Here is a 22,064-nt window from a genome sequence, read left to right on the forward strand (position 1 = left end):
TTCAGTCCTAATAAGAGTCTCATTTATTTTCCTCAGATGAGGGAACTCCATGACAATTTTCCACATTAGGGTAAAAATATCTTCCCACATTCCTTTTATGGTTGACCTATTTATATTTGGGATTAGGAATTTCGTGGTTACGTTAAGTTTACTGAACTAGCTAGGTATAGTATTCAGGGGTAAATAAAACAATAAGAAGTAGGTATGCTTGCACTAGGTATAGCATTTATTACTGCAACTGAGAGTAAAATTTACATAAATATAAAATCATCTATTTTATTGATTGAAGTATGTCATTTATTTTCTGTACCATATCTGAACGGTCTTCATTCTCTTCACTTTCTTCTGTAGTTGAAGTACTCCGTAGAGCAAAGCTTCAGCTGTGGGTGGGCATCCAGGTACATAGATATCAACGGGTACGATACGGTCACAACCCCTGGAAAAGAAACAAAGCCATAAATTAGACATCAGAAGAGATCACCATTATCCTTGTTATGTTATTTGCGGATAATGGATTTCTTTTTTTTATGAGTAAGCCGGTAAACGAACCCTCGGATCACCTGGTGGTAAGCAATCGGAGCCACCTATATATACATACACCTGAAACATCAGAACACACAAGTGCGTTGTCGGCCTTTTGCGGGTTGGGGATTGGGGAGGGTGGTAATTGAGGTCATACGACGAAACAACGCAAACGTTTCACGTGTCATCACTGTCTTTAGCACAGGTAATATCATGTATGTATTTTATAGAATTTCAATGTATAAGGTTTGTGAGTAGCTTTTATACTATCAGAGAGAAGCCTCGTGTAAGAATGCTGTAGTATGTGAATTAAGTTGTACATTTTACCTTTGATGTTACTTGCACTGTTTTGGACGTCAGTCAAACAGGATCTTTGTCTAACATGCATAACATTATATAATTTATTCCGAAAGTTATGAAGCCCAGCAAGTTGCACATTGAAATTATCTTCTTATCTAGACTGCCTGTATAGCAATCACAATATCCTCTGTACATTTTGGTCATTTAAACTATTATCAAATCTGTAAGCTTAACCACCCCTGGACTGACACTGGCTGAACTTGAGACAGGTTAGAGAGAGTTTATCGACAGCTTCTATAATAAGAGGTTAAGTGTTTTTCCACCAATCATATTCATTGGCACACAGCGCATAGTGCTGATGGAAATGGAATCAGCTAAGCTATGTTTGGGATGCATGCTATAGATGGCTTCCCTACTATTGATACATCATATACTCGAGCTGCGCATCTTCCTCATACAGCTACATAGCTTAGTATCAGTAGAAATGATCTATATCTATATCTTGTAGCATAGCTACATATCACATCTCTTAAGAAAAACACCCTAAAGCCTCAGACTAGGCTAGGCATTATCAAGATTTCAAGCTTACTTCTTACATTAACTTGTATATTATTAGAGTTATTTAAGTCCACTATAGATAAAGTATTAACCTATCAATTTTAATTTGGTAAAGCAATGTAACATACATAAATTACTCACCTTACAACAGAGTAAGAGTAATGGTAGTAACCACCACCGTTTGCACAGCTGCCCATAGATATAACCCATCTTGGGTCTGGCATCTGATCATAGACTTTTCTCAAAGCCGGAGCCATCTTGTTGGTCAAAGTACCAGCTACGATCATAACGTCTGATTGACGAGGAGATGCACGGAACACCACACCATACCTTGAAAGTAAGTAGATTATATTATTATTTATTGTACAAGTGTTCTAAGCTGAATAAAATACATTTCTATTCTGAATAAATATCAAATTGATTTGTTATTTATTGGTGTTGTTGGTTTTTGATACACTATTATAGGTTTTTTATTGTGGATAGAGATAAGATAGCTACACAGAGACAGAAGTATTTAAGTTTAATTATAAAATATAATCAAATTTGGTTAAATTTCAGTTATATTTTTTATTGAAAATGGTATAGGTACGTATTGAATTATTGTTGTTGTATTGTTTGTTTCATACCTGTCCATGTCGTATCGAGGTGCGGCGATGTGCATCATCTCTACGGCACAACAAGCCAAACCAAAGGTCATGGGCCACATTGAACCTTTCCTTCCCCAGTTCAATAAGTCGTCAAGCCTGGCCACTGCCATCTCAGCCATGTTAGTAGCATCTTGAAACGGCGAGTAAGGCCTCGTTTCATTAGGCTTGGGAGCAGGCAAATGGACCTGCCTTATTTTTTCTACAACGGGCGCAAAAGCTCCCTTCTTTACTACAGACAACATCGTAGACGGAGCCGCAGCCCCCAAAGCTTTAATAGCCTGCATAATGCCTAGAAAATACAAGAACACAATGCACACGTTATTGTCAACATAACATCACTTTTATGATTTTCATAAGATTCATTATGGCTGACTACTTACAAGTTTAACGCATTAATCAGTTATAGTTCGTGTACAGATAAATACGCAATTTCACTTAAAACTAAAACGATTGAAAAATCTCTAAAACAAGGTGCCAATTTTACGTAATTTACGGTGCATTCACAAGGAACTTTGACATTTGACATAACGTTTTGAGAAATAAAATCAATAACTGATTTAATTAGCATTTACTATAAATTAACTGTGTGTTTTCGAGTCCACTATTTAAAGAAAATATATCTATTAGCAAAAATGTTCATTTCATTGAATTGAAAAGAAATATTTGTAGTAATATTTTACCAAAACAAGTGTAGTTTACACCTATATCGAACTTCATAAACAGTTAATGTGAAGTCAAATTTGACAGTAATTTAATCCGGCATAGACTATACAGACTTAGTGGTCCGGTTGCACAATGAAAATAAAAGCTTTTAAATTAAAATGGTAGTTATCTTCATCACCATTATGATGATGCTGCTGACCTCCCTTAATGATTTTTAGATCGCGATCGGAACATTAAGATTTTCACAGAGACAATAGTATTACATTATCTGTGTAGAAGACATTTGAAAAATCAAACAGCTGACATTGACACTATCTGTGGACTGGACTGTCAATGTCATATTATTGTGTTCAAAAGTTCAAAACTGTTATGTTGTTGAGTCTGAATTTGAACGAAAAAAATATTTTGTAATTAATAACATCGTGTAACATTATTCCTGTTAGAAAGTACAAACACCTTCCAAAATGACCAGTAACGTAAAGAAAGTAAGTACTCAAACAGAACAAAACAATTGTACTGGGAAGAACGTATTTGTGATTTTCAAAACTGAATCTATTTTATTTCAGGAGAAAAAATGGTTCAAGCCGATGTTCGACTTTGATGATGAAGAAAAACCGTCGAAGAAAATAAAAACTGATAAGCAAATACAGAAGAAACAAGAGAGTAATGAAATAGTAGAGAATGAGGTGGGTTCCTAATATTGCGGTGTTTTTATTTTTCCCTCTTTACTGGTACGTACGATTATCAAATACAGGATCCTTTTGTTGGTCCCATAGTCGGTGACAATATTACTATTTAAAAATTACGTTTATTACATTATTATGCCCTTTGAAGGAAGATTGATTTCATTATATTAAATACCCATCTATCAGTTTTGTCCTATTTTTATTTATTACAAAGATATGTCATTATATTATTATCATTTTTGTAAAGGTTTCAGAGACCAATACTGGTGGAAAAGAATTCATTATAAAGGATCATAAACATTGGATGAAGACATTTGAACCAGTCAATGTTGAGGATTTAGCTGTTCACAATAAGAAGGTTCAAGAAGTAGAAGATTGGGTTAAAACTGTGAGCAATAACAATAACAGTGATATGTTACTCATGACTGGTCCTGTGGGCTGCGGGAAAACTATAACATTGCAGGTTTTAGCCAAAAAGTATGGTATTAGAATTACAGAGTGGATAACTCCTTTGGATATTGATATTCCTAGTGAAAATGGTAATATTTTTAGGTTCTATTTATGAAGTTGATGTCTTATTTGAAAAACTATTATGATACTTATTTTAGTCCTTAATTTTTCAGGTGAATATGAATTCAAACAAAGACAGTCTGTCAGATTTCTAGACTTCTTACTAAATGCAGCCAATTTCACATCCTTGTTGGATGGTAATAGTAAAAAATTGGTTCTAGTGGAAGATTTCCCAAATACCTTCATGAGGACGCCTTCAGAATTCACAGAAGTTCTACTGTAAGCATTTTATTTACATACATAATTTATTTATTATATTTACCTATATAGGCAAACTAAAATATAGTGTGACTAATGTAATATAATTTTTAGGCAATATCAGCAAAGGGCAAAGTCACCAATAGTGTTCATATGCTCAGAATCTCATACTGATAACAAGAATTCAGCTTCTAATATCTTTACACCAAGTCTAAAAGAGCAGTTTAACATACATCATATTAGGTAAGTATCCACCTTAATTCTACTCTTGGGGTTACAAACTTAGAACCGAAGCTCTCCACATCAGTATTAAGTTGGTCAGGACATAGTCTTATTGGATTGGACTTTACTTACTAAAAATTTTGTATTACATGGAATATTTGAACTTTTTCCTTTCTATGTCTATGTAATATTGTGTATATTGTATACTTTTCTATGTAATTTCAGTTTCAACAGTGTAGCCCCAACGAATTTAAGGGCAGCATTAAAACGGGTTGCTACTATAATTAGTAAAAAGCACACAGCTGTGTATAACACCCCAACAGCTGATGTGATTGAATGTGTAGTTAACTCTTCCGCTGGAGATGTGAGATCAGCTGTATTGAACCTGCATTTTGCATGCTTGAAAGGTAATAGAACCTTTTACATGCCAAATAATATTTATAATTAACTTTCTAACTATGCATTGGATTTTTGATAATGAATATTGTTTTGTTCTAGGAGGATCAAAGCAAAACATGGACACCAGTATAGTGCATGGAAAAGAATCAAAAAGTAAAACTACAAGAAAGAAAAAGACCAGTAAATTTATGTCTTTAGGGAAAGATGAATCAGTTAGCATTTTACATGGAGTCGGCAGAGTATTGAATCCTAAAGGTAAACATAGTTTATATTTAACCACACTGCTGATTTATAAAACATAAATAGAAATTACACTGTATCCTGTGTGATCTGTTTCAATACACGAGTTAAACTTAGTCATAAAAGTGGTCTTAATGATGTAAATGCAAACTACTATAATATTATACTTATTTTCAGTAATAGAAACAGACAGCGGCAGTAAGAAGTTCACACATACTCCTGAAGATATAGTAGAACAATTCATCAGTCAACCTGTGTCTTTCGTAAACTTTTTGGAAGAAAATTATCTCCCACACTTTTCAAATATCGATCATGTGGACAAAGCCGCATCAGCGCTTAGCGATTCAGACTTAATGCTGGCTGAATGGAGAGTAAGTAGCAATTATCCTGAATGGAAAAATAAGTCTTACGGTCAGCAGATTTTTATAACAAATTAAACTGTTTTTGCAGGAAAAAATGTGTCAAGAATATGGTTTGTATAATGCAGTCGCCAGTTTGATGCTCGCCAACAAAGCTCCTGTCTCAGCTTGGAACCCAGTCAGGGGTCCAAAAAATATGAAGATACAATATCCGTAAGTATCACCACTCTTCAAAAGGCTCTTAGTATGTTTTGATATTCTCAATGCTATGTTCCATGGAGATGAAGACTATGTTCTTTCGTCTGACTACTTTCTCAGATTTTTTTAGTTAGTATAATAAGCTTGCTTTAATTATTATATGCTTTTATTTCAGAACTGTACGAGAACTCAGATTATTAGAAGAAAACTACTTGTACAAAGGAAAAATATTAGTTTCTGATTACCAAACATATTGTAAAATAATAAGTAATAAAACTGGTACCTGATTGATTATTATGGTATTATTATTAACTACTTATTCATCAAATAATCAGCATGTCATGTTCTATTTAGCTACTCTAATGAAATAAAATACATCATTATGCTTAAAAGTTATTATTGTTTATTACAACTAGAAGGAAAACAACACTTAATCAAAATAGAATTGTAGAACAAGTTTTCTACTTGACATTGGAAACAGGATCTTTGGATCTGGGAATAAAAATTAAAAGTCAGTTTACTAATACAATTTATTAGCAAAGAAGAGTCAGCTTTTCTGTGTTTTGGAATTTACAAATACAATATTATTACATTACACTCCACACTGATTTAGTTTTTTTTGGTACAGTTCATCTGGATTGGGCACTCACTCAGTTGTTTCCATTTTGCAAGCTTTTATAACAAGAAACATCCCGTTAAAAATATAATCAAATAATATTGCAGTCATAAACAGGAATACTCACCTGCGCTAAACATCGGCATTACATAACAAGTCTACAATATAATGACCATATAGATGGGAAGCAGAGTCATACTTACCTCTGGTGTCATCTGGAACATGTGTACCAAATATTTATGAGAGGCTCCCAAATAATAAGTCAGGGTCAAATGAGTTGTGTTGGTGTATTGCATGCAAAGCGGCGAGGGTGTGTTGATCTGTGTGTCTGTGTGAGGGAGTTATCGGGAGGAGGAGGAGGAGGACCTGGAGCGTCGGCGGCGAGGTGCCGCGCGGGGCGAGCGGGAGCGCGAGCGGCGCCGCCGCGGCGGGGACCGACGCCGGGGAAGCGGGCTACGACGACGATACCTGTGTGTTACAAACAAATATTGTTAAAAATATTATTGATCCTGGTACACAATAATAAAATTCGTTCATCGTTTCATCGTTTGCACCCCCAGGTTGACTGTCAGAAAATGCCCGGCAATAAAGTTTTAAATAAATAAAACATTAACTATTTTAATTTCTAAATCAAAATTTTCTAGTCTTGACATGCTACTTTCGCCTTCCGAAATTAACTTTGTACTGCATTACAAATTAGAGAATTATAAAACAACTTGAATATTACTGACCGAGGAGGAGAGTGTCGACGAGGTGGCGCGTGTCTCGGTGGTGGTGGACGGGGCGATGGTCGTCGAGGCCGCGATGGAATCAACACCGGCGCCGCTGTAATCTCTTGACCGTCGATTTGTCCTGTGAATAACATGTTAACTCATAAGACATCACAAACCAACAATTAATAGTGTATAGCTAGTATTTATCTTCACAATGTGCTTTGTTTACTAAACATTTAAAAAAAAGATAGATGCAACTAGTTACTTGAAGCTGAGACAAATTGAAAAAACAAATAAAAATCAATACAGTTGTTTTACAAATGGTGGAACTAATATGAATTATAATTTACTAGATTGTATTGTAATTGATTTCTTATTTATCAACTGAAAATAAAGACATTTCCACTATTATTTTAAATTATTGAACTAATTTACCTCCATCCATGTGCTTCATGGCATTTTCTGCCTCATCAGCATTGCTGAATTCAACATAAGCATATCCACGACCATTGTGGGGATGTAGCCGATCCATAGGGAATTCCACAGCCTTCACAGTACCATATGTTGAGAAAATCTCATGAACATGATCCCTAGTCACGTTCAGAGTCAATCTACCAATATGGATACGTGTTGGCCTTGGTGGTGGAGAGCGTTCTCGCTTCTTGCGGCCTGGAGATCTAATGAGAAAATAACCATTTAGATACATTAGAATTGTAATTATAGCATTAGGACAAGATACTATTACTTTATTAATCATTAGTATTAGGACATCAGTCATCATCACTCACCTATCATGTTTCTCCTTGCTTTTACTCTTATCATTAGATGATGGAATTGCTTGCTTCTTCTTATCACCAAGTGGAGATCTGTCCCTTACTTTGTCTCTATCAGGTTCACGGCGATCCTTGATGGGGCTCTTGTTTGGGGAGATTCTAGAATTGACAATAAACACCATAAGTCACCATAGTAATAAAGAACAAAACTCTAAATTGAGTTTGAGTAGTTCATGTAGATAATTCTTACTTCTTTTTTGGTCTGGAACGGTCATTGTTGCTGCTACTGCTGCTGGATGAGCTGGACGACGAGGAGGAACGAGATGAACTGCCTGAACTGCTCGAAGAAGACCTAGATGACGACCGAGACGAGCTACTTTCTGATGAGCTGCAATAAAATGCCACAAATTAACACCATTACTAGATCACAAGTTAAATAAAGTTAAATTTCACATAAATCTGTAGTATTCATAAGTAAGACAATGAACTAAAACAAAATGAAATTACCACAAAATAACACGACTACGAAACATAACCTAACTTGACATATCATTAGTACTTAGGCCTATTAGTTGTACTCGTTTATAAGGAATTGCAAGAGAACTGTACCTGCCGCTGCTATCACTGCTGCTAGATCCTGAATCGCCTTTCTTCTTTTTATTCTCCCTTGGTTTCTTTTTATCCTTATCGGATGCCGCCGAAGGCGACTTAGTTCGCGCCCTGTAATCAAATACACATTCGTATTAAGAAAATATCGTAGCTTGAATATAAACAATCAATTAAATTAAGAAAAATACATACATTTCACTGTTTTCTCGTAACTTTTTCAATGATATTTATTTTATTTTTATCACTTCCAAACAATCTGTTTCATCGAGCGTCGTTGAGAGTTGAATGAAAGAACGAACTTTTGAAGTTTTGGAATGAATGCATGAACTATTGAATGAGTAATAGAAGGAAACGACCATAGATAATATAAATTATGTTGAATGAACATATTCAGCGCGCCACAGATTAAAAATAAATATGAATGAATGTTCAGCTTTTTCTTAACTTTTTTTGAATATTTTTTGTAATCATCAATATTCTCAACTTGATTATCAATTTTGAAATATTGTTACATTGCATTCCTAAAACAGTATATTGATTAAATTATTTCTTTTTTGCCCTCGTAGGTGCATCAGCTCAGCTATCTAACCTGTCTTTAAAAGTTTTCTTTAGCCGCGGATACGTTTACAAACATTTTTCGTATGCTAGGCCGGTTCGTTGGCATTTTTTGCAACCGTAAAGCTGGTATTTTATTTTAAATTACCATTGTTTAATTGGTTAGAACTCACAGATTAGAAAAGTATACAAATATAGGAAACTGCCCTATGTACAAAGTAGGCTTTGTACATAAATATCTATCTGAAGGTAGTTCGGTATCTATCTATTACATACTTAGTACTGTCACACCACATTTAATTTTTTTGAATGTATTGTGAAGTACTTCTTTATCGTACTCTTGCTATTGATTTTTAACAATTCTATTCATCTTTCTATTAGTATCTACGGTTACTCTTATAGTTACGTGGAGTCCGTACGCCATGTACGTGACGCCCACCGCCAGTGCCAGTGGGCTATGACACGTTGGTTTCTCGATAGGTACAATGTAGATACAGAAATACTAACTACAAATCTGAAGAGTTTGTGTTCTTTATAGTCCATTTATCAAGGAAGCCTAGCCGAGGAATAATAAAAACATCACGCAATTAATAGGAATAATCTCTATTAACACATCAAATCTTTCATTTTTCAAACAATATTTATAAGATGTTTAAGTTGATATTCCCAAATTGCTGCCTATCATTCTCTTTCTTGGTTCTTTAATCCAATATAATGTATTATTATACTTATAATAGTTGTCACAAGATCCCATTCCAATAGTAAATAAACAGTCGATTGATTACGTACGTGGGTAATCACTCTCGAAGACTGGTAGCCGTTAAGTGACCGAAATGATTAGCTATAGGCCCCCCGCTGGTCGACACGGCCCGCACATTAGAGCAATGGGAAGCCCATGTTGCATTTATGAGAGTTTGCCCTCACTCATTGTGACCTCTTCAGCCCTTCCTTTTGTTGGGGGACAATCAATAAAATGAAGTGTCTCACTTAAAGCATTAACTGCCGAAAGAAAACTGTTAAAGGCAAATCCTCCGCTAAGCGTCAGTTACCAGTGACCGACGTGGCGGTTTACGTGAAAAATGCTATATTTTGAACTTCTATTTCTTTCATTGACATCTTCTTTTCACAGGTGCTATTTAGTAAGAACCAATTAAGAGACTTAACAGAGACCAGGCATTAGGAGTTTGAAAAATTTGAACTGTGAATTCGAATTTGCTTGTGTGGAAACGAGGATATTATTGCAAGCCTTCTTAGACATAGTTCAGTAGGTGGATGTCACGGACTGTTGATTGACGTCATTCTTATTAACAAAGTTAATTATTAATAATGTGTAAAATCGATGTAAGATTTCCACCCTTTAGTCTTAGAAACTTTTAATCACCGCGAGAAAATTATAGAGATCAAACGCTTCCTGCCTTTTCACATTTATTTTAAGAAGTAAAAAAAACTAAGGCTTTTGTAAAGTAACCAAAGCTTTGTTTTTTATTTAATTTTATAATCGTTTAGGTTTTTTTTGAGAGGAGAGAATCATCCAATGACTTCTCCCGTCTTGGGTGAGGCCTGAGGGAGTATCAGATTCTTACTGCCTAAAAATCGCATTCCTACCCCTGCTTTTCGAGCCGGAGCCCCTATAAATCCGCTAGGTAGTCCGCAGCATCACTTAGCTACGTTGTTAATTTCTCGTCGTACGTACAATAGCTATATAAAGTTAATTTGGAACAAAGATCAACATTTAGGTACTGCTTTACATGTAGATGACATCACTGAACGAAGCATGATTGCGAAATCAACCTCCACAACTTGTTTTTCACTCGTTTATTAACTCCAACAAGAGGGCGAATACTCATTACATGAATAACCCCATCATATTTTTTACAACAACACTCGTAAGTATACAATAGTTTGCGGCTGAAGATTATGTATTTCTCACGATAAACTCGCTATTATGGTCATTCTTATCGGTTATTTGATGGCGGCACTTTATGGGTTTTCAGCAGTGAATATCAATAGACTATGAACTACTCGTGGAGCTCATGAAAGGCTATATTTGAACCTACACATTTATAATACACATAGCTATAATCCCCAGCTTTGATAACGGTATTATTTTATAACTATTACCTCCTCGAATTATTTGATTGGTCTGATATAGCGGCTAAATATTTACCCCACAGGTATATAGTGGTATAAAATATATTAGCATGTTACATGTTTTCATTATACCTATGTAAATTAATTCTGTCCCTCAACAAACTGAACATTCCACTACGTTCCTCAATTCTCACAAATAACCCATTTTCTATACGTAGGTATATAGAATTAATGAAATGAAATAGAATTTTAATTAAAATTTAAGTACCTAAATAGATATTTATATTCGTTCGTCCATTCTTGTTTTGAAACACGAGCACTTAGTTTCACTGACGGACAGACTATTGTTTATTTCTTTCTTTGTTGACGTTTCAAAAGTACCTAAGTATATGGTTTAATTGGAATAAATGATTTGACTTCGACTTTGATTGTGAAAGAAAAGTTAGAACCGTATTTTTACCAATGGATATAGGAGATATCTTTAAATCATCAAACTTTCTATTATGTAATGATATACATATAAAACCGCTTGTAAAATCCGTTAGAAACTGAAAATAAAAAGCTGCTTAGTATACGAAGCAAGGACGGGTCCCTTGTTAATAATAAATTATACATAGGTACGTATATCTTAAGTGATAGAGTATTTACCTACCGTATTATTATATTAAAATATGTATGAGGCGCACTTATTTCACGATAATCTTATCTTGCTTCAGCCAAGCATCCCACGTTGTAATAATTTTATTATGATTAATTTGTTTCTGCTTTAAAACATAAAATATCTACTTACCTCGTTGTTCGTAATAGCTATAAATAGTAATAAGGGGTTGGAGTAAACTTTCTTGTACGTAGTTATAAGAATATAATAGTTGTAACGGTAATTTTATTTCAGTTCTATGCATATGTAATGTGTGTTGTAGAATATAGGTACCTAATTATATACCTGTCTAAACACCATAATAATCGCTTTTAATTAATGCATGCATGCTGTGTTAGCCAGTAAGTTGCTTTTACACTTACCGAAGTATTGTTCGTATATTGTACAGTGTTGCAACGAAGTAGTCTTTTGAATGGTATAAGCCGGTAAATTAGCAGACGCAGCACCAGCCAGCAGCCCACGGACACCCGAAACACCAAGGGCGTTACAAGTGCGTTGCTGGCCTTATGGGAATTTAAGGGTTGTTGGGGAATCAAGGATTGGGAAGATTGGGAAAGGAAGTACTTGGATCTCTGATAACCTTACTCATACAACGAAAGCGTTGTTTCACGTCAGATTTCTGGGAGCCCGTGATATCACTCCGGTCGAACCGGCCCATTCGTGCCGAAGCATGGCTCTCCCACACTTGAAGTCTTGAAGTCTACATTAGAATATAGATTCATCCCAAACAGATAACATGTACCAAGCTCATTTAACCTAGTTCTTAAAATTCATGATTTAAGGGCGTTGGCGGGTTAGGTTACATATTAGTCATCTCATATTTCCTTCATCTCTCATCTACATACAACCATCTGTCATGCAGATAGATATTTTAATGAAATACATAAATTATTTTTATATGGCTAACATATAGCAGATATAATGGTTGCACTGTTGGGTGGGCGACTGGCTGCTACGCAATATATTGCGGGTTCGATTCTAGTACGAAAAATCCTATGTGGTACACCAATTGTTTTTCTAGGTTTAGATGTTATGTGCTGATAAAATTAAGGTGTTCGTACTGTGAAATACGTAACGCACCCATGACACGACGATACTGTTACTGTTGACCATTGCTGACAGTAATTTTTACATTTGATATTATACATATACATATATGGAATAGAATCAGGCGTTACTTTGTGGAAATCCATACTACACTAACAATACAATATTTTTTTGTTTGTTTCACCTTGTAGATGTACTTTCAGCATGCGGTGCAGCACCACCCTTTCGCCCGCAATTGAATGCTCATGCAGCAGAGGCGCAACACAAAAATACATATACGACACACAAGAAAACACTCGACATAGGTATGTTTCACTCCTCCACGGAGCATATAATATAATACTTATGCAATATAATATAATCGATATAGGTAAATAAAATTATAAAAATACACCCACGCCTAGTAACAAATAGTTTCCAGAATAGAGCAGTCTGGACATCACATGGACGCAGAATGTATCCCATTGTCACCATGAATGTAGTGTCCCACGGGATTTCATTGATAAAACTTGCTTTGTAAACGTAATAAATGGTTTTATAACGATCAGCAACATTTGTCATAGGGTTGAAGTTAGTTACGCCTACAACATACGTAGGTAAGTGCTATTGACCATTTATACATAAGAATACATAATAAAATATAAAAGCATGTTGAATATTATTCGCAAAAATCGATATACAATAATCAGTTCAATAAAAGTAATATATTTTTGTACTGTTCAAAAGAAATGGTTTTAGTAACTTACTGACGTATTCAGAGACATTTAATGAATACTTTAACTATTCCTTAGTAACAATTTTGTTCCGAAAACAATTGCTAAGAACTTTTTATCAAATTATTCATGGTTTTTAATTAAAAATAGTTACCTAAATATTTAAAAATGGAACTGAAACGTATAACAACTACGTACTAACTTATCACAAAGCACGCAAACTAGCTTAAAGTTTCTCATTGGTTAATCTCATAGCCAAAAGACGAAATTAAAATTATTATTTGCCTAAAATAAAAATGAATTAAGTTAAAAGAAAAATATCACAAAATTTTCAAAATAATGTTTAGAATAAAAATATGTCTTGATTATGAAAAAAGTTTGTACTAATTAACAATAATGTTTATCATGAGTTATCAGACCTTAAGTTGCGTGCCTGACAGGGTCCTTAATTGTTACCCACATATTATAAATATAAGAACTATATCATATTAAGAAAAACAACTAATTGATTTCGATTGATTCAGTCTTACAAAAATAAAATCATTATATCCATGGGATATCACGTTCATTTAGTGCGTTCATTAACAAACAAACCTTAAATATGTGTGCGTAATATTTTCAAAAACAAACAGCCTTGTGTAGGTGCACATGTTGGCCATATAAAGGCTTGGGCGGCGCGCTTATCGTCCTATATAATCACAGGAGCTTTCGCGTTCGCTACTGCCTTCGGTTGCCGATCAAACCGCCTACCGAACGTTTCAAAAATACTCGTTCTAAAGTGAAGTTGCAGTTATTTGTTTGAAGTTCTTATTTCAAATTACGCGCGTCTTCTATATTCTGTGAGTATTTCTTTTTTTATTATAGGTTATTAATTTATTTTTAGTGTTTTGTTTTTTTTTCGTTATTGTGGTAAATTATTAAATTCGGCATTGTAACATAAAATGTTGAGCCTTGAAATAATAAATATTTCAACTTTTTAATACCTATGTCTAAATAAGTTTGCGGATATCGGTACTAATTATAATAATATAAAATTTAAAGGTATATTTGCAGTTCTTAAGTTAATAAAAAAAAATTCTAGCAATAGGACTAATAAATAAGTTTTAAAGGTTCTAGACCTTAATAGAAAGAATTGAAAATAATAAACATGGAGATTTTTTAAAGGCCAAAATAATAAAAAATAGATCGAACAATTTTATTTATTTTGTTGAAAAAAATTATTAAGTGAGCATACGGGACCTAAAACAATAGTCATCTTTTTCCAAAATAAAAACAATAAGTAGTTTTAATATAAAACGTTTTGTTTTCTTTTTTTAAATAAATCCATTATATTAAAGAAGGAACGAATCATTTAAAATATTAAATGACGAAACCATAACGTATTTTCCATTTTCAGAAGCAATTTATGATTAATTTATTTATTCCACATATAGCCATTTAAATAGAAATTTGACGCGGGTATTCACTTTTATAATATGTCATGAAAAAGGGATTTCCTTAATTCGATGGGGTTTCCCATAATTTACATATTATATACGTCCCTTTATTATTTCCTGCATCATTTTCTTGTGTATAAAATAGAAAGATGACATAGACAAACTCCATTTTAATTGCAACCTTTTCGGTGAACGAATCAAATTGAGTGGATTTAAAAAAAAAGAATTATATCCAGCAGGTGAGTGATGCGCAGTTAATTGTTTGTTTTTTTATTTATTTTGTTTTTCAATAAATACTTCATAAATTAACCCATTCAATTTAGACACAGACTTTCTATTTAACTAGTCCACATTGAGAATTTATAGACAACAAAATACTTACACATAAAAATAAAACAAGAATAACAACACAAACAAAAGAATAACAATATTTTGAAAAAGATATCAAAAGTAACTAACTACTGTACTCAGAGACATTTAATGATTACTTAAACTATTCCTTAGTAACGATTTTGTTCTGAAAACAATTGCTAAGGACTAAGTTACCATTAAATGACTCCGACAGTAAAATATAAATACTTAAAAGCTTTTCTAATTGAAAACCGTATCAAATGTCAAATATAGATAAACGAAGAACGAAGCAATTATTGTGATACGTCGAAATAGAGATATTGTTACTTGTCATACAGCTATCACTCGGGCTTAAAGTTCATACAAAGGGATCACTTCAATGTATCGCTCCGTTAAATTCACATTTACTTCTGTTATTTTCGTTTCCAAGGGATATGTTCTCTAAACCAGTCGGGCGATGGAAAAGTTTGTGTTTTAATTATAGCATGATATTATTTATGGTATTATATAATTAATAAGTGGCTGTAAATGAGTGGCTGTAACAGTAAACACTAAACTGTAACAGTAAAACCAGGGTTTGTTTGCTTGGTTTTAAGTTCAGAATCTTTTGAAGGCGAAAATAATGCAATGACTTCTCCTGCATAATAATGCAATGACTGGTGAGGCGAGAGGGAGTGTCAGACTCTTAATGGCTAAAAACCTCCCCGTTTCTTCTCCTGCTTTTCGAGCCGGTGCCCCGGTAACCCACTACTCTGTCCGCAGCTCCGGGTCGTTATCAGCCCTACTGGGCCCCATCTACGGATGGCTTTTGAAGCGCGCGCGGAACGCGATACGCCTTACGCGGGGTCTGGTTCTGGTCCTTGCTACCCTTGCTCGCCGTCCACAGACCCGCACTGGTGGCCGGAGATAGTCGCGCAATCCCCAACGCCCTTGGTGTCTCTCGCAATGCAGAATTGTGCTTGATAGGCAAAGAGCTCATCCCCTATTAACATGACGTTATGTTTTTACTTTAGGAACTGTAGTAATAATTTTGTTTGCTTACGATTAATTAGGTGGAATTTGGTATGATTACCTGAATCAACATCGATATAATTTTCATTACAATTAGGTATTCCAAATACACCCAAAAATCTCTTTGTTAAAAGAATATTTTTCCGTTTAACTAAAGATTGAGGCTTCGGCTACACTCTGGAGTGAACACAAACAATAGTGCAGCCTCTGATCGCCGTGTGATACGAATGATCCGTGCTCCCGCATAAATACTCGGCCTACATATTTCTTCAACATTTTTTTTTAAGAATTAGGCTTTTTCCTACCTATTTATTCAACAGCACAATTTGAGTTTTATCTGGAAAACCATTATCTTATAATTTCTGTTTACTCTTGACGACTACTGCCAAATGGGGGGATTATGGTATACTACCTTTTTAGAGACGATCGTTAAGATGGTGTTGACTTAAATTAGATAGGTACTCACATCCAACATAAAAGACAACACATATATACAATTGAGGTACATAGGGACTACATATTCCTATTGGAATTTCTTCCTGTGGACCTGTGCCAGGAAAAGTAAAACCATCAAAAACATTCTGTAAAAAAGCCCAAGTTTCGCAACTTAGTTAGTGAGATCCATGTAATACCAAGCCGCAAATAAAATAGATCGACTTGGCCATTCTCATCTTACATTCTCGATCCCCAAGGACTTCTAAATCAGTCGATGGTGATGATGACTATTGTTGTTCCACCAGGTTTGTCCCGTGTGTGATGACCATCCAGCGATGATGTACAGCCCCGTGCCGTTGTTGCTCCTAGTCCTCACAAGTACCCTCGCAGCTCCTGCCATGTATGACGACTACACGGTAAGTGTTATTACTTCTATATTTAACTCATAAAGGCTATAAATAAGCGGTAACCATTACTTTCAGAAAAATGTCAAGTATGTGTCTCAACATGCTTAAATTATATGTGTTTTTAAATAATTTTGTAGATGCAAAACAATTTAAAACATGTTTAAATCCTATGATGGAGGTCCGTCAGAGTAGTGTTGTGAAGCTCAGTAGTGTTGTTAAGCTCACGTAGCGTCATTGACGGACAAATTCACAGACTATTATTTATTATTTCTTCATTAATTGACATTTTAAAAGTGCTTATTTATAGTTTAATTGGTATAAGTACATGCTTAAACTTTGAAAGTGCCGATGAAATTCATACAATATTTGCAGAAACTTAGTACATATATTTTCCTCAATCTCAATCATTTCACCAATTTATACAAACAATACAATATAAGCATATCATTATACATTTATAGACAAAGATCAATCGAAAAATACACAATAAAAACAAACATATTAACGGATATCAGTAACAGTTTGAAACAAATCCTAGACACAGAATATCTAAGCTCTGAGAATTAGGTCATGTTCACGCGATAGTACATACAAGCTGTTCGAGTCTGCCGCGCTCGAATTAGGGCTGGCTTTGGCTGACAAGCTTGACAGACATTGTGCTGACATATAGGGATGATGCTACTGTAAGGTCGCAGATACAGCATTTGTCGGAGGTCACCTGCGAATTATAGCCGTGGCGTAAGTGGTGGATCAAATGGTTGCGGTTAAAGGCTTACCTTTAACGTGCTTGTTCTAATTATTTGATCATTATTTAATGATTTTATTATATTTTGAATAATGGATCTATTTGGACACGGGCAAATTTGGGTTGTATAAGTTTAGACTTTATGTAAAATATAAAAAAAAATCTAAATATTAAGGTACAGGCGCCTAAGAAGGTTCATCTTATTTCAAATCCTCGTAAAATCTTCCAGATAAATAAAGTAACGAAAAGTGTATTGGATGTTGTAATATATTTTTTATTTGAAAATAGAGATATCTATAAAAAATTTAGATTTTTAAGCATTTTAATATAAATGGATATCTTAGTAAACGGGCCGTCTTTGGCGAGTGTACCTTAGTTGTTAAATCAATTACATCAAGAAAGCAAAAAAAAAAAATGTACAACTTACTTAACTTACAAATAGTTGATGGATGTTAATTACATTAGGTAAAGTGAAACGCGAAAGTAAGATGAACAAACACATTTAAATATTAGGAATTATATGATATTGTAACATAACATGTTAAGTTTATTTATTTCATGACAAATGTACAAATCCAGTCAAATAAAAATGTTGTAGGTAAAATAAATATGTTTTGCCCAACTTCTGAGAACCTAACTTGATAAACATATGTCGTAACTCTACCAGTATCAGTTGTCAGAAGCATAATATCTCGATCAAATCAAGGAAATAAGAATACATATTATACTTATACAACAACATATTGGGTACCTAATTTGTTTCTTGTTCTTCGAACTGGTGCCATTTATATAATTTCTTAGTTAGGTAACGAGTTGTTTAGAGTGTATATTTTTGTACATAATAAACTTATATCATTATTTTTTGTTGATATATCTAAGTAAGCATTATGTAAAAGAGATATATTAGAATGACTAAAAATCACAAAAATCACAGTTTAGTAGCGTACGTTAATGGAGAAAGGCTCTACTAGTTTCGAGTCCCAGAGGGACTCCTCATCATAAGTAGACTACGCGGCGTTGCAGCGTTTGCGTACGCTGCTCAGTTTTAGTTAATGTTAAAGAGTTTCATGATATAAGAGAAACTATGCCTAAACTTTAGGGTTTAGGCACAGTTTCTAATTTCTTCTTTCAAGACTCTCGACAATCTAACCCGAAATCTCTTATTCGATAGTTACTCTTGTTTACCACCAATCGACACAACAAAAGAAGTTAAATCTCTTTTCTATCTATGACACAGGAGGTGGTCCCCCAGAAACGAGCAGCTCTAGTCCTGGACAGGCTGCTGGTGGCTCTGCAGAAGGCGCTGCACGAAGACAGTGGCACCCAGCGAGTGTACCAGCGCATCGACCCCAACGGACCCAGGACAGCACCACTCCGAATTGCTGACGATGAGATGAATGACTTGGTAATACATTACACACTTTTTTAACAATCAATTTTGAGTCCTAACTTCTAGAAATCAAGGTTGACTTTTCATCTTTATATATATAATTCTTCTGTAAGTGTGTATGTCACTGAACTTCTCTTAAACGACTGGACCGATTTTGATGAAATTTTTTGTGTGTGTTCAAGGGGATCTGAGAATGGTTTAGATTCACAATTTTGTCCGCTGGGTAAATGTATTTTTAATTAATCAGACGTGTAGACAGGACAACGTCTGTCGGGTCCGCTAGTATTAACGTATTTTTTTATGATAATGCATTTGTTAAAGAGTTTTATTTCGGCGTCTTGTGGTTTTTAAGAAAATACCATAAAACATTTAAGTACCGATACTCTTTTATAAGGTAACAAGATTACTCAATAAATGTATTACATTTTTAGCACCGATATGACCTTCTAAGTATCGCTATTGGTTAGGCATAAGATAAGTCAAAGATCGTAAATCTAAATTTGTTTAACGCTTGCATTGGATATTACGACCTTCTTATATGATACCGAAAATGTAATTGACATAAACAACCACCATACTTTGCCAAATTATTTCACAATTTCTTCGTAGCACATTTTGTTTTGAGATGCTACGCGTCGTAGCGCGCGTAGTCGTTTCGTAGTAGCTTCGTAGGCTTGCTACGGATTCGTAGAATACATTAATGAATTACTTTAGGATTATTATTAGATGTAACTTAATACATGATTAATTGATTAATGCATGCAATAATATTTAGTTCCGGACTCATGTATGGGCTTAGTACTATGAAGGTTGCGGAACAAACAACAACATTGAAATGTGTTATATTCGCGTAGGGGGTAATTTGTGTAAAGTTACAAGGGTACAAGGCGTTAACGAGCAGGTAAATTACTTACTGCCATGTAATAGAAATATGTTCCCAGAAACTTTGAACACCGTTTATAGCCTAACCTGTGGAGTTAGAAACAAATTATAATAACTCACACAGAATTGAATTGACTTTTATTGGCCTATCAGCTCAATTTTGTACTGTTTTACATTATCATGTTTGTACGTGAATATGTATGAAGTTTTTATCATAGTAGTTTCGGCTTGATACAGGTGCTTTTTTAAAACCAATTTCATTTACTATGTCTTTTATATTTTCTACCTTGTAGACAATTATGCAACTTTATGTTGTCTTCCGAAGTAATAGCCAATAATTCATTTTGGTAACTAGTTTTGTTTTAGAACTCTACGCCTTAGTAAACAAAACATGTTATAATATTTAATTATGTATTCCCATGGGGGTTGGGGCTTGACTCCTGGTTAATGAGCCTGTCGACCAAGCCTACATGATTGGGCGAGTTCAATTCAAGTTTAATGACCCGTTTAAAAACAAAGCGCCATTGTTTATATTTACAAGTCTTTCTATGTCTTCGACTAGTCTACTGACGTTAATAATTATGATTTTGATGGAATTTCATTTTTTTTCATCCTAGATGGATCAGACATTACCTTTATTGAATTAAATTAAAAAAGGAGGTTCTCAGTTTGTGTATTTATGTATGTTTGTGCGCGATCTCGCGTTAGGCTGAACCGATTTTGGTGCGGTTTCCAGCATAGTATTTTCAGACTTAGGAGATGGTTTTAGAGATTCTATATGGTTATAGTACGGAAAGCATAGTACATATAAATGATAAATGATATTTATTTTGCAAATAGGTTACAATGTAACTTTTTTACACGTCATCTCTTAAATAACTAGATGAGATTTTTTTAATACTAATTTTACTTAGAAAATGTTTGGTTTTATTTATTCCAGAGCGCACTACAGCGGCGTGGAAGCGGCAATGGACGGGGCAGAGTCCTTCGATGTTACTTCAACGCTGTCACCTGCTTCTAACATACCCATCCCTATCATATATTGTATATGAATAAACTATCGCAGCTATAGTGTAATATAAGTATTAATGTATTGCATAATGAGGGATTATGACGCATATTCTATAAGTACCTATATATAACTCTTTAATTAATATTTAAAGTAAGTTAATTTGTTGACAGAAGCTTTTTAAAATTACTTTCTTATATCCTGTGATTCATTTGTGCCAAGTAATATATAATATCATATAGCTCTTGTTCTTAAACTTAGAAGAAGTATGCGTTTGCCTTCTCTTTTTAAAATTATGAAAATGATAAGGACAGATGCGTTTTCAAATATTCAACTTTATAATGAATGAAGGTATTAAAACATTGTATTGTATAAATCTTTATTGATTCAGCCTACGAATTTATTCCCTGTAAATATCCAATAATAAAATTTTGTTGCAATATTTTCTTGGTTTATTTACCTTTATATGATAATTTGAAGTTAGTTTTGTATGGATGCCCTCTCGCCCACATTTGTTTACTATTGCTACAAATGTTATTACACTCTCAACTTTATTAATAGTAACGGAATTAATAACTAAACAATAACATCATCTCAAACTTAAGTATAAGTTTAATAAACTGAAACATAAGTTTAAGATGATCTTAAAACTATAAACAGTTTCAAACTAATTTATATTTAGTATCTTATTCCTCAGCGTTCAACATTTTTAGAGGTTTTTCCGTATTTATTAGTGCAGTGACAGATTCAAAAATAAACAGGCCTATTGAGCCTCGCATTTTGAGGAGCTTATGAAGTGCGAGCCTGACTAGCTGGCACTACTCTATCTAAAAATGATTAAGTATATATCCAGATACTAGTTTGGTGAGAGCGCGCCTCTCATGCGTCATGCGCGATGGCTAGCACCACTCAAACTAAAATCAACAATTAAGTATATATCTAGACACTAGCCTAACTAACTCAGACACATCCTCGTGTCTGTTCTACTAAGACCCTGGTCTAAAAGCGACCGTCAACAAACTAAAAGCCGCAACCCACGTGTTCTTTACACACGTGAATAT

The 22,064-nt window shown here is 34.2% G+C and overlaps 4 protein-coding genes across 5 annotated transcripts; 2 read left to right on the forward strand and 2 right to left on the reverse strand.

Moving 5' to 3' along the window:
• Window positions 1-199: 199 nt before the first annotated feature.
• On the reverse strand, window positions 200-2,571 carry LOC118269435 (NADH-quinone oxidoreductase subunit B 2-like). The gene is made up of 4 exons (XM_035584546.2): window positions 2,408-2,571; window positions 2,007-2,316; window positions 1,522-1,710; window positions 200-436 (listed from the first exon to the last, which is right to left on the reverse strand). Exons 2-4 carry the CDS (start codon window positions 2,309-2,311, stop codon window positions 298-300), a joined length of 633 nt encoding a protein of 210 aa, XP_035440439.1. The 5' UTR covers window positions 2,312-2,316; window positions 2,408-2,571; the 3' UTR covers window positions 200-297.
• Window positions 2,572-3,018: 447 nt separating this feature from the next.
• On the forward strand, window positions 3,019-5,859 carry LOC118269315 (cell cycle checkpoint protein RAD17). 2 transcript variants are annotated; one of them, XM_035584362.2, is made up of 10 exons: window positions 3,019-3,175; window positions 3,257-3,376; window positions 3,624-3,915; window positions 4,000-4,165; window positions 4,259-4,387; window positions 4,592-4,773; window positions 4,865-5,020; window positions 5,183-5,376; window positions 5,456-5,577; window positions 5,738-5,859. In XM_035584362.2, the coding sequence occupies exons 1-10, from the start codon at window positions 3,155-3,157 to the stop codon at window positions 5,847-5,849; spliced, it is 1,494 nt and encodes a 497-aa protein (XP_035440255.2). In that variant the 5' UTR covers window positions 3,019-3,154; the 3' UTR covers window positions 5,850-5,859. The 2 variants fall into 2 exon arrangements, with proteins under 2 accessions (XP_035440255.2, XP_050557243.1); XM_050701286.1 differs by having other exon boundaries at window positions 3,055-3,179; window positions 3,260-3,376.
• Window positions 5,860-6,074: 215 nt separating this feature from the next.
• Window positions 6,075-8,600, reverse strand: LOC118269316 (RNA-binding protein with serine-rich domain 1-A). The gene is made up of 7 exons (XM_035584363.2): window positions 8,466-8,600; window positions 8,274-8,384; window positions 7,915-8,052; window positions 7,680-7,823; window positions 7,327-7,568; window positions 6,910-7,030; window positions 6,075-6,646 (listed from the first exon to the last, which is right to left on the reverse strand). Coding segments are annotated over exons 1-7 (885 nt in total). The 5' UTR covers window positions 8,468-8,600; the 3' UTR covers window positions 6,075-6,519.
• Window positions 8,601-14,027: 5,427 nt separating this feature from the next.
• LOC118269242 (uncharacterized) lies at window positions 14,028-21,445 on the forward strand. The gene is made up of 4 exons (XM_050701308.1): window positions 14,028-14,176; window positions 16,876-16,986; window positions 18,960-19,127; window positions 20,935-21,445. The coding sequence occupies exons 2-4, from the start codon at window positions 16,906-16,908 to the stop codon at window positions 21,013-21,015; spliced, it is 330 nt and encodes a 109-aa protein (XP_050557265.1). The 5' UTR covers window positions 14,028-14,176; window positions 16,876-16,905; the 3' UTR covers window positions 21,016-21,445.
• The last annotated feature ends 619 nt before the right edge of the window (window positions 21,446-22,064 follow it).

This window comes from Spodoptera frugiperda, chromosome 2, assembly GCF_023101765.2.
Source record: "Spodoptera frugiperda isolate SF20-4 chromosome 2, AGI-APGP_CSIRO_Sfru_2.0, whole genome shotgun sequence".
Taxonomy (NCBI): Eukaryota; Metazoa; Arthropoda; class Insecta; order Lepidoptera; family Noctuidae; genus Spodoptera; species Spodoptera frugiperda.

Excerpts from the sequence above, each read along its gene's own strand:
- LOC118269435 (XM_035584546.2), bottom strand. The coding sequence starts at position 2,311 with ATGCAGGCTATTAAAGCTTTGGGGGCTGCGGCTCCGTCTACGATGTTG. Across the intron at positions 1,711-2,006 it reads CCTCGATACGACATGGACAG|GTATGGTGTGGTGTTCCGTG; the intron begins GTATGAAACAAA and ends CTTACTTTCAAG. Across the intron at positions 437-1,521 it reads TACTCTTACTCTGTTGTAAG|GGGTTGTGACCGTATCGTAC; the intron begins GTGAGTAATTTA and ends TTTCTTTTCCAG.
- LOC118269315 (XM_035584362.2), top strand. The coding sequence starts at position 3,155 with ATGACCAGTAACGTAAAGAAA. Across the intron at positions 3,176-3,256 it reads TGACCAGTAACGTAAAGAAA|GAGAAAAAATGGTTCAAGCC; the intron begins GTAAGTACTCAA and ends ATTTTATTTCAG. Across the intron at positions 5,377-5,455 it reads TAATGCTGGCTGAATGGAGA|GAAAAAATGTGTCAAGAATA; the intron begins GTAAGTAGCAAT and ends CTGTTTTTGCAG.
- LOC118269316 (XM_035584363.2), bottom strand. Across the intron at positions 7,824-7,914 it reads CGTTCCAGACCAAAAAAGAA|AATCTCCCCAAACAAGAGCC; the intron begins GTAAGAATTATC and ends TGTCAATTCTAG. Across the intron at positions 7,031-7,326 it reads CATGAAGCACATGGATGGAG|GACAAATCGACGGTCAAGAG; the intron begins GTAAATTAGTTC and ends TGTTATTCACAG.
- LOC118269242 (XM_050701308.1), top strand. The coding sequence starts at position 16,906 with ATGATGTACAGCCCCGTGCCGTTGTTGCTCCTAGTCCTCACAAGTACC. Across the intron at positions 16,987-18,959 it reads CCATGTATGACGACTACACG|GAGGTGGTCCCCCAGAAACG; the intron begins GTAAGTGTTATT and ends TCTATGACACAG. Across the intron at positions 19,128-20,934 it reads ACGATGAGATGAATGACTTG|AGCGCACTACAGCGGCGTGG; the intron begins GTAATACATTAC and ends TATTTATTCCAG.